Source organism: Ambystoma mexicanum, chromosome 9 (genome assembly GCF_040938575.1).
Source record: "Ambystoma mexicanum isolate Mex_15411 chromosome 9, UKY_AmexF1_1, whole genome shotgun sequence".
In the NCBI taxonomy this organism is placed as follows: Eukaryota; Metazoa; Chordata; class Amphibia; order Caudata; family Ambystomatidae; genus Ambystoma; species Ambystoma mexicanum.
Window position 1 is genome coordinate 358566634 of NC_090931.1, and position 12263 is coordinate 358578896.

At 49.5% G+C, this 12263-nt stretch overlaps 1 protein-coding gene across 1 annotated transcript in view; it reads right to left on the reverse strand.

Moving 5' to 3' along the window:
• BAZ1B (bromodomain adjacent to zinc finger domain 1B) overlaps nt 1-12263 on the reverse strand; it is a 769492-nt gene that overhangs the window by 37756 nt on the left and 719473 nt on the right. The window contains exon 18 of the mRNA XM_069614785.1: nt 378-481. Coding sequence (XP_069470886.1) covers nt 378-481 — 104 coding nt within the window. The remainder of the gene's footprint in view (nt 1-377; nt 482-12263) is intronic.

Genomic DNA, 12263 nt, shown 5'->3' on the forward strand with positions numbered 1-12263 from the left:
CAGTTGGAGTCTGTTTATGCATTACAAAGAAAAACAAAGCCAGTCAAGACCATGCAGTCGGCCAGAAAACTGTCCAGAGGTGTTAGAGGCACTGCTTGCGGATTGGAAGCACCACTTCACAGGTACCAAAGGATGTACAGGCACAAAGCATAAAACAGCTAGGACTATCAGTCCTAGACAATTTTCAGTTTACCCACTAGATTGAAGCAGTTCACAAGTTGAAAGGAGAGCACTGATGCTTTGAGTAATATGCAAAATATAGACAAATGCATAATCCAGCAGACCGCGGTCTAAAGCAGGTGAATAAAGTAAGCCTTTCTACTATAGAATAATCAACTGGTGAAACACTACAAAAAACAAAATGAGCATATGCATACCTGAAGGGCCAGCTGAACCGATACTTAATGAGTTTGTTGAGAACATCCTCACACTTTTGCAGTTCATGGTTCTGGCGGCGCGTGCCCTTCTTACTCGGATGTACCTAAACAAACAAAAGAGTTAACAAGGAATTAGGAGACCTCATTCCTACATGCCTAGATTCTTACTCTTGGTAACTCTAGCCCAGTTCAAATGCAAATTACTCACCAAAAAGAAAACAACTCCAATTCCATCATCCCTTTTCTCCAACATTTGGCTCTCCAGATGTGTTGAACTACAAACCTTATCAGCCCAAAGTACTTTCTACATGTTTATTAGCACTCTATTGATCACGACTAGACTTGTCAGGGAGGAGGGTGCCATTGTTGAAAAGGATTAATACAAGCAGAAAAGCCACTTCAACTAGGTTACTTACTGAAACAGCTTTCAACATTGGTAGATTTTATATGTGCACATGCCTAGTTTTCTAGAGCATGTCAACTGGTTGCCCTGGGCGGCCTTGCCCTTCTTGACCTAATAACTTCACCCCTTACCCATCAATGTAGTCCAATCCTAAGTATTTGTAAATTCACAGCGTGCAAACCTCCACGGTAGGTAGGTCCCATGTGAATCTAAATAAGATTTAGGCTTTATAGATATACTTGCTGAAAAGTGCAGAAAGCAGCAAACATGAGTTCATCTTGGCGCCAGATGACCTTTACCCAAAAACATTTTTCAGGAACACCTGGTCCACTTTAGTATCCAGAGTGTGGATGCTGTTGCAGCTGCATCTGGTACATCACAGTACTTTCCACAGTTAACAGAACCAGTGGTGAAATACTGCTTTACTTGGATTCAACGTTGCCAGTTAGGTCAGAATGACATTTTTGTGCCTCATTTTCCCCCCATTTTATGGCAGCCCTAAATGTTTTGCTTTTTTCCTGAATCCATGTCTATTATATTAGCAGAGGGACTTCTACCGAGGTCCCTCAATTAAGTTAACCCCTTTCCATGGGACGTCCCTGTGGTAGCCCTTATGGCTTCTAGGACAGGGGTGCTTTCCATCATCCTAAAATCATGTTGTAGAGTAGGCTGGTGGTAGACTTCATTTAGTTTTGCCCCCTGCCGCCACCATTGTTAAGTCTAAATGCCTATTTTTGGGCATTTTAAGACAATTCTTAAGTCCGTGCAACTTTTTTGCTATTTTCCTAGAGTTTTGTGGATCTCGGATTTCCCTTTAGTGGACCAAGGTCCTTTTCCTGAAGTCGCACTGCCATTTACGTCCCTTTATATCTTCACCAAGGTATATGATAATGCATTTCATTACTTAATTTTTTCTTTGTGATCCAGAGTTGGATGGGTATGCCTAGACGTGGGTCCTGTGCCTGCTGGGGCTGCTTGTGGTCTCGTGCAGAAGGGGTGTGATCTAGCAGTTCGGGGTGGGACCAAGCCTGATTTGCAAATGGTCTTTGCCTTCCGTAATGGCTTGGCAGGCGAACAATGTCCTGGATGGTTTCCCAGAGCAATGCCATAGGTTAAAATTAATTCTAAACCTTCCATGTTAAAAAATGTGTTAGAATGTATAGCTTCCAACTATTAATGTATCTGAGTGCAATATGACCTTATGGGTCTGGTTCTATCAGTTCAAATGTATCCTGACTATAGGTGGCCACAGGGCTTGGGTTCTTACGCATGAACCCCCTTCTTCCATTTAGGTGCCATATTTATGTATGGGGCTAATTTTTAACATTCATGCCACTAAATGCTAGTTATGGGTTACTGTTCTGTAATGGCAGAATGGATCCCGATTATAACTGTTTTAATGCATTTTTATTGTCTAGTGTTCCCTTTCCACACCTTAGCCATGTGGTGTACCAACGTGTTGGGTGCAACACTTGTAGTTTAGGAGCGGGTTGGGCCTTCGGTAACCATTACTCTTTATGCATAAACTAGGCTTTGCTATCTTTTAACTGAAGTCCTTATTTGACCTTCAAGATCTACATGAATCTTTTTCAGTGTACCAGTGTTTGTTTGCGTTGGTTAACTTTGGAATGAATGAACGTTACTCACGGTAGTGACTAGAGTACTCCTAACCAGTAGTCTCCTTTCCTACATCTTTGTGGACGTCCCCCAGCATGGAGACGTTACCAGAACCTTTGGCAGCGAAAAAATTAGATTCCCTTTAAATTTAGTATAGTGCGAGGGGCGCAGCCTCTTGTGTGGGTATGCCCCGCTGAGACCCCCCGTCCTCAAGCGCTTAATCTCCATCCCCTTTGAACACATTGGACACTTAAGATACCTGGATAGTCATTACCTATAAGCCAATGGCATACCAGCGGGGGAAGGTGGCTGGGACGTATGGAGGAAAGGGGACTAGGAGTACTCTAGTCACTACAGTGAGTAACTTTAATTGCTCATACGTCCTGTTCCCTTTCCTCCATCTTTGGGAGTGATTCCACTAAACAAAAACATAGGGTGGAGCTGTAACAACCTGCCTTACAGCTAGGATGAAGCGAAAAGGTTCATCAGAACCGCCTGACCAAACTCTGCATCGCGCTTGGAGCTGGTGTCCAGCAAATAGTCTTTACAGAAGGCCGAGTGACCCAAGTAGCCCGCTTGCTGATGACATCCCAAGAAGCAGGTTTCTGAATGCTGTGGCCTTAGCTCTGACAGCATGGGCATGAATCCCCCTCAGGAACAGGTTTGCCCATGGGCGTATAGGCCTCTGAAATGGCCTGGACCATCCAAGTTGGAGAGTCAGGGGAGGAGCCCACAAAAGTCAAACAATGCCTTTGACTTCCTGAAGGATTTCCTCTGGGAGAGAAAACTGGAAAACCCTCTTGAGGTCAGAGGAATATAGGGCCCCCTCTGCCTCAGAATGTTCGGGAAGCACACCAGCAGGCAGATATCTTGATTCAGATGAAATGGAGAGATCACCTTTGGCAAGAGGTTTTGGTTGAGTGCACAAGACGACCTTGTTGTGAAACGTGGTGAAGTGCTTGCTAGAAGAGAACGCATGCAGCTCACTTACCCTGCACGCAGAGGTGAGAGCCACCAATAAAACAGTCCTCGGTGTCACCAAGCGGATATCCACAGAAGCCATTGACTTGAAATGCTTGGGTTGCAAAACTCCAAGAACCACATTGATGTCCCAGACCGGGTGCGGCCTATGCACCGGAGGAAAAATCCTAAACAACCCCTTAAGGTGCGCCTTAACCACTGGGTTGGCTGCTGAAGACACATGCTCAGGGGAGTTCTTGTAAGACCCGATGGCCTCCAAATGTGTGCGGCAAGTATCCACCTGAACTCCCGAACGAGCCAGGTGTGCTGAAAAAGCCAGTATGTCATCCAGGGGACAGGGTCCAGACCCTGGTTGCAAGCCCAATGGTAGAACCTAATCAATTTGCTTTCATAGTGAGACCAAATAGAGGGCCTCCTGGACTTCAGAATGATGTTCCAGTTGTGATCTAAAAATTGAGCATGCTGAATATTCAGCTGATCAGAAGATAGGACGCCAGGATTCGCCAGGTCCGAACGCTCCACTGCTCCGCCCTGCTGCGTCAGGAAGCCCTTTGTTGGGCATCGGAAGATGGACAGGACCCTGAGAGCAAAACTGCAGATGATCCAAAAAGCAGGGTCTTGAAGGCCAGTGGGGGCAACCAGGATGAGGCTGCAGCCCATGGTGGAAGCCCAGAACTTGGAGGGTCCACTGGAGCACAGGGGCGGGCAGGAACACACCTGCGGCCGTGGCAACAGATCTGGAAGGAATCTCCCACTGACCTGCCCATGAGGTAAACTGGGTGCACAAGGCATTCAGTGGAAAGGCGAACAAGGACAGGTCAGCGAACCCCCCCCAATGTCAGTGCAACTCCCACTCATAGGCGTGAAATACCAAGGGACTCAGCTGATCCGCTTCTGCATTGCTGTCCCCCAGCCAGGTGGGCTGGAGAAATCAAAACCCTCCCTGTAAGGGCCCATTCCCATATCGAAAACACCTCCATGCATGGGGGGGAGGAAATGACGACAGGTGGCACCTGCTTTTTCAGATAAAACATTGTAGAATTGTCCGTCCTGACTAGAACCGACTTGTCGCTGATTAAGGGCAAAAACGCCTGGCGGGCCAGGCACGCTGCCATGAGTCGTATAGTCCTCCAGAGTAGCCCCCAGCACAAAATAGGAGTCTGTTACCACCAGTGTAGGCTACAGTCGGGTAAAGAGGGCTCTCACTGAAACATTGCCCTCCATCAGCCACCAGCAAAGATCGGGCAATAGGATCCCAGTTGGTCACCAGGCAGAGCTGGAGGCACTTCTAGGAGACCCAAATGCACTCTGTGGTGATTGGCTGAATGACTATCCGGCAAGGACAGCCACTGTGCTGGGTGAGTGACAGCTAAGCTGGAATGAATGGGAGAGAACTGAATAAAAGGAGAGACTTTTGGCTTGGAAGGCAGAGTCGACCACTGGTCAAAGGAACTGAATAAGAGCTTGAAGAGGATGCCTGCTGCAACTCATGGACCGTTGGTTTGTCCGGTGAAGCCCTGTTGCAGTGACTATTTTCCAAGCCTGCATCGACAGAGAAGCCCCTGCAAGGACGACTTCTCCCTTTGAGCTGGTGGGACAATCAACTCCAAAGTAAGCCACCTGGACACCCATCTCAGAGCTGGTTGAATTTCCTCAGAGTTGCTGCAGGAACCGTATAGCCAGGGAGAGGGACACCAGATTGTGTGCTTTACTAAAGCTTTTGGAAGATCCCCCGACTGCCACGAAGCAGGATTGACCAAGCCTGAGCCCCCCTACGCAGAGTGCGGGACCCCAGAAGTAAGGACAGTCCACCTTGACAGCCAGTAAACCGCACATATTGCCATTTGCTGTACCGCAGGGAGCTTAAACGCGAAACAGCCATTGAAAGTAAAGTTTGCTGGTTGCCCGTTTTGACGGTGCCAGTACAGTGCAGGAGTCCCCTGACGTCCTCCCTCTTGTCCCCACGACTGAGGGCCAGGAACAGTGAGATCTGCAGAGCTGCACAGGAACAGAAGTCTTCAGCTGCACCTTTTCTTCTTTATCAAGATACTGTAAAACAAGTCTAAGAACTTACCTCTTACTGTAGAAGCGCTTGTAACTTCCACAACTCACAAGTCTAATCAGCTTGCGGCTCTACATTTGATTCTTCTTTTTGTCAAAGACTCCTAAGAACTTGTGCAAAGACTTTTCAATTACTTACCAGAAGTGCTTTATCCTAGCCAAGACTTTTGCCTATTGAATTGAATGACTCTTCTAGTGAACTCTTAAAGTAACTGCACTGCTTAGGAATATTTGTGGTCTCTGGTGTTCTAACAACATTTGCCTTTTACCAACTTTTAAAGAGTATTCTGAATGCCAACAGTAAGGTATTAATGTCCCCAGCACCCTTGTTACTGAAGTCACCTGTGGGTGTAGGTTGTATCTGTGGGCCATCCCAAAAGGGCCTGGTCCGATTCAGAAACTCAGTGTCCAGTATTGAAGTATATTTGTGTTACTATTGTATTGCTCAGTTCTGAAGAAGGCTTTATAACTGACTGATAAATTATTAATTTTGTATGTAAGAAACCTTGAGTGTAAGTTTATTTGAATACCTGTAATTCAAAATCTTTGTGTACCTCCACTACCGCTCACATTTCCCCTCTTGAGAAGCCTGGCTGATCAACACGCTACCAAAACTGTATTACAAGCTTATACAAAAAGGTTGGGTTGCCTATACCTGTAGTCATAGTTGTTTGTAGTGTTCCTAGAGGGTACTGCATTCAAACGTTGCCCAACAACCTCAAGCGAACAGGTTTCATAGCACTGCTTGGCTGACTATGGACTCCTCCCTGGAATCCCTGTTGACGCAGTAGAATCTCGTGTAGGTGTGCGTGGACCTCCAAGTAGCAGCCCTGCCGATGTCCAGCAGAGGCACACCAGACAGGAATAACATGGTTGCAGCGATCGCTCTGGTGGAGTGGGCTCGGACGGCCGGGCAGCCGTTGGTTCGTCAACCGATGACAGTGCGTGATGCAGCCAGAGAGCTACCTGGAGATGGAAGCCTTGGACAAGGCAGTCCCATGGTTCACAGGATCAAAGTTCACAAACAGTTGAGAAGTCTTCCGAAAGCTCTTTGTGTGCCACATTAAACCTTAGAGCACAAGCAATGTCCAGCGAGTGCAAGGCCCTTTCAGCAGTTGACAAAGGCTGAAGAAAAAACACAGGTAACACCAAAGGCTTGCTGAGGTGGAATTCAGACGGAACCTTCGGCATGAAGGAGGTGCGTCCACAGCACCACCCACACCCTCGATTCGTGGAAAGTTAGATATGGCTGCTTGCAGGATAGGGTCTGGACCTTCCTGGAAGAGGTGATGGCCACAAGGAAAGCAGTTTTCCCACACTGGGGCAGGAGCCTTCACCGGTGGGAAAGATTGAAACAGTCCTTTGAGTAGCTCTTTCACGAGACAGTGGGACCAAAGCGAAGATCTTCCTGGGGACCTAGTGTAGCAGGAGATAGCTGCTAGATGCACCTTGATAGAGGTGTGCGCCAGTCCTGCCTTGGCCAAGGACAACAAGAAAGAAAGAATCTGCAGGGCTGTGACCCTCAGAGGGGTGATCTTCTGCGACCAGGTACCATGTAGTGAAACCGTTCCACTTGTGACTGTGGCAGTCGGCGATGAGGTTGCCTTGGCAGGTACCTCCCTGCAGTCCGCCGGCAACTCGTATACTCCAAACTCTAGGGCTACAGGAGCCAAGCCCTCAGGTTCAGCAATCCCGGGTCGTGATACAAGATTGCGCCTCCTTCTCTGGCGAGCAGATCCGTGACCACCAGCAGCTTGAACAGAGGCAAGGCTGACAGGCTGAGAAGGTCCGGGTACCAGATCTGCCTCAGCCACGCCGGCGATTAGCATGATCCTGGGTCAGCATAGTTTGAGTTGATGATGACTTGCAGCAGGAGAGGCAACGGAGGGAACGTGTACAGGAACAAGCCTTCCCACTGGAAGAATAACGTATCTCCCATGTTCACTGGTTGGTGGAATCTGCTGGCAAACCCCTGGCACCTGGAGTTCGCTGCCTTCGCAAACAGATCGATATGGGGCCTGCCCCACTTGAAGATGCGGCCCACCCAGTTCTGCTGAAGTTCCCACTTGTGCCTGGACCGCAAAACTGTTCTGGACACCCACCAGGTGAAAGGGGACGAGGAACATCTCTTGTCCGATGGCCCAGTGCCACAAGTCCTGCGCCTCTTTGAAGAGTGCTGGGGAACGAGTGCCCCCCTGCTTTCTGATGTAGAACATTGTGGTGGTGTTGTCTGTGAAGATCCTCACCACTTTGCCCTTCAGAGACAAAAGGAATGACGTAAGGGCCCAGAACACTGCCAGCAGCTGCATGATATTTATGTGAAGATCCTTCTCTGCCTGCCACAGGACTCTGGCGTGCAGATGTCTGGTGTGGGCTCCGCAGCCTTCCAGGGAAGCATCCGTGGTGACAGTCTCCTCGTACAAGGGGCTTTGGAGCTCTGTGCCCCGGGCGACGAAGTGAACACCCCACCATTGTATCTCCCGACGGAACGCCTCGTGGAGCGGGATCTTGTCCGCGAAGCTTCTGGACACCTGAAAGCAGAAAACGTCCAGGAACTCCCGATGGGGTCGCATCCGTAACCTGCAACGTCGCGTAAGGTAGATGCGAGAAGTCATGCCAAGAAGCAATTTGATTGTCCGCACCGTGGCATTCTTCAGTTACAACAGCTGTTGCACCTAACCCAGAATGGTCACTACCCTCTTCTCGGAGGGCGACGGTAGGTAGGACACCGTATTGAGTCTGGCTCCTAGGAACCGCACGTTCTGCGATGGCATGAAGCAGGATTTCAGATAATTGAGTCCCAGATCTGTCAGCAGCTGGACGGTCATCTGTGCGTCCGGCGGCCAACTCTTGCGAACTGGCCCGAATGAGCCAGTCATCCAGGTACGTATATCCCCTGTAGACGCAGATGGGCCGCTATCGGTGCCAGGTGTCATGGAACCAGCTTCATCACCCCTTTTCGCAGCATGGCCCGAACCGCCAAGACTTGGGGGATGTGCTGCTCCTGCCAGGCCACCGCAGGGATCCGCAGCACCTGTGCTGAAACTCCAGGGTGCGTCTGTGGGCGAGAACATCCAGCACCCATCTGTCAGTGGAGATCTACTCGCTGACGAATCCCACTAGACGGACTTCCACTGGGGCGCATGTGTGGGGGGCAGACATCCTGGCCGATTCAGTACTGCTTCGGCGCCTTGTCTTCAGGGCGACAGCTACGCTTCCCACCTTCACCATAGGGCTCTGTAGGCCTTCTGATTTGTGGACCTGGAGGGCTGGCGGTACGAGGAGAAACCCTTTTTCAATCTGCTTGACTTTCATCCGGAAGAGCGAAAGGAAAATCAGTGTTGCTGCAGCGTGCCCACGGCATGGGCAGTCTCCATATCCACCTTGATGGGCTGCAGGGATTTGTCGACAACAGAAATTCATGGCCTTTAGCCAGCTTTGACGACGGAGGCAGACACCATTCCCGATCTGCCGGAAACCTGTGTCAGCGATGTTCAGTGCCACTTTGATGGCATGGTCCGAAGCCACCTCTCCCTCCTGGAAGAGGGCTATGGCCTCCACCCTCTTGTCATCTGGGAGGAACTCCAGAATCGGTCCGAGCTTGAACCACAGTTCCCAGTCGTACCTGGCTATGATCGCCAACGCGCTGGCCGCTTTGATGGTTGAGGTGGTGTATATAACCTTCCTTCCCATTGCGTCCAACTTCTTCCCCTCTGTGACCAGAGACTGAGGACGAAGGGTTCGAACACCTTTTCCCGCAGTCACTGACCCAGAGTCAGGTGATGGTTGGGACCGTAGGCACTTGGATGCGGACACTGGCACCCTATACTTTTTCTACAGCCCATGTCATTTGGCCGGGCCGTGCAGAGGTTCTTCAAGAGGGCCAGGCCCTCCTCCCACACATCATCCAGCAGGGGTACTGCCACAATCGTCTTCCTTTAGGCCTTGCCCCTCTGGTACAGGAAACTCTCCTTCTTGGTCTCCTCAGGCGTAAGCTAGAAAAGTTGGGAAGCTTTGGAGACCATGGAATGGAACAATCCCACCTCATCCGATATGGTCATCTGTCGTTGCAGTGTCCGTTCTCATATCCTGGTCCACCAAGGGGGTGGGGTGGTTCCGATGCAGAAGTGGAGGCTGAAACGGGGCATCGGAAGGCCGGTTGGGGGCCGCAGGAGCAGGCGACATCCTTTTTTTGATTTCAACCACCAAAGTGTGCAGTGTTTATAGGATATCTAGGGATACATCCCTCGGCGTAACTGGCGTAATAGCCCCGCGCCACTGTCACTGCCACCGTCGTCCTCCACATCCGTGGTCCGTGTCCAGGGACTCCAGGTCCTCATAGTCTGGACGAAACTTCCATGGCCTGGAGCACTGCTTGCGGCCAGCCAGGGACTTCATCTCTCCCCGCCCCCTTCTGGACCCTCAGGGGTCTGAGCCGGGCTCAGACGCCATTCTCTTCTCCTGCGTTCCAGCCGGCTTTGCCAGTGTCACAGTGGATGCTTCCCGCTTCCCTCGGAGGCAGGGACACCTTGGGTGCGTAGTGGTCACCTTCACAAGGTCAGCACCTTTCGCCTTAATGAGAGCGGCTGCAACCAGCTCAATTGTCGACGACACCACCTGTGCCTTCTTGGGCCTTCTTGGGCAAGTTGGCCGCCTTATCCTCAGCCCCTGGCTTCTCGGGCTTCTCCTGCAGCCTAGTCAGATTGGGCCATTTCCTCTTTGAGGAGGAGCTAGATTGCTGGCTGGCGATGGAGACGGATGGTGATGTTGAGCGCGCCCTGCCCATCACGGGACCCGCTTGCATGGTGACCCCGGTGGAGCTGGACTTGCGGAGCTTGGCCTTGTCTTGGGCCCCAAAGGACTTCGAAGCTCGCTCCTCAGACCGGCCGATGCTGGGTGAGGAATGACACCTTACTGGGGAACGGGGCAGAGACCTTGGCATTCAGCCATGCCACCCGTCTACTGCGTCAATGCTTCATCATTTTCTTGGAGAAGCCGAGGCAGATCTCGCAATCTGCCCTCCTTGTGGTCGGGGCATTGGAGGCATTTGTCTTCTACAAACACTTTCTGTAGCCTGCATCTGACGCAGGGCCTGAAAAGTGACCTTCCTTCCCAGTCATGCCCAGAGGTGCGGAAGTAGACCCCATGGCCTTCTGGAAACTTCAAAGAAACTTTGATGATGCTCGACCTTGAGGGGCACTTGAAATTCACTGACAAAACGGATCACCGCTGTCGGCAGATGGAGAGAAGAGCACAGAGGCTCTGACAAAAATTGAAACTTTTTCTATCAAAAAACGAAAAACTGTAGAAGTAGCTCACGGAGCAAAACTCGAGAACTCGAGGACTCCACACTGGAAAGTGCGGTAAAAGTCTGACGATGGCTGCCAGAGGTAGGGCTTAAGGAGAGGACTCATTGGATGGGGCAATATGACCCAGAGGACAGTGATTGGTTTAGAGGAGAAATACAGTTTTAAAGTGAAAGTGCAGAGAATTTCTAGCCTGACAGTGAATATTCTTGAGCATGTCAATCCATGCCAGACCCCATGCTGGAGAAAGGGGACTTTAAAACTTAAATAAGACCAACAAACAATAACAAACTCAGAAAAAAATAAAAGACAGAACAGAATATGCCACGCAAGAGAACAGGATGTCGCAATAGAAAACTAGGAGAAAGGATAATTGAAATGAAACCACACCAGGCCACCAAATACCAACACAGTAACTGAGCACACATCGAAATGTGCAACAGTAAAAAGAAAAAACTCAAAAAAGACAACAAGCCCTTATACCCAACACCATACTTCGCTATGGACCACTCGCCGGAGCAACATACGACCACCAGAAATGTTAGATACCAGCAGGATACCAGGGCTGCACAGGAAAAGGGCAGAAATATGCGGAAGGAGAAAGATGGTAAACTACAAGTTTACAGCAACTAGATACAGAAGGAGCCAGAAGTAGTCATGGAACCAATACGAAACCAAGCCGACCTACTCCATGACTAAAAGAACACAACCTACATCCTGAGGGTTATGAGGAAACTCGCCAACAAGATACCACAGACAAAATCAAGAAGAAAACAGGACACACTAAAGAAAATAAATACACTGCAAGCTAAACACAAGATCGATGTCCAAACACACAACAGATCTACAATCTACTCTGCGATGGTGTAATGGACATCGAATTTTGTTACAGAAACCTGGCTAGATGACAACTACAAAGTCACACTACACAGCAGTCTACTTGACAACTTCAAATGCATACAAGTAACCAGAATGACTTGCAGTAGCCTACAAAGACACCTGAAAATAAATTCAGCTGACACATTCAACATCCTGAACTGTGAATCCCTCGTCCTTCACCGGACATGCACACAGACCTCACATTCATACTTTTCTCTAGACTTGCGACGCAACCTTTATAGACACCTACATAGACGCAGTCATGAACCTGTCCATCTAACAGGATCACCTGATCATCCTCGAGACTTCAACAAATGGTTCGAGGAAGAGAACGCAAACTCGCAGAAATTACTAACCAAGCAGTTTGAGACAATGGGACTATGACAGATGGTGAAAGGAGCGACACGGCAGGACACACTCTTGATGCAATCTTTGCCAATAAAAAAAACCTGATCTCAATTGCGCCAATACAAATACTATGGCGCGACCACCGTTCGTGATCAAACTACCATCAAAAGCATCCAAACGCCCAAAAAGTACCCTCGTGTCTGAAAAAGAAACAGGAATTCCGTCAAAAGCAGTAACTTTTGAACTAAAAATCCTCTAAGTCATTGATCAACTTTAGAGGCAACTCGATGA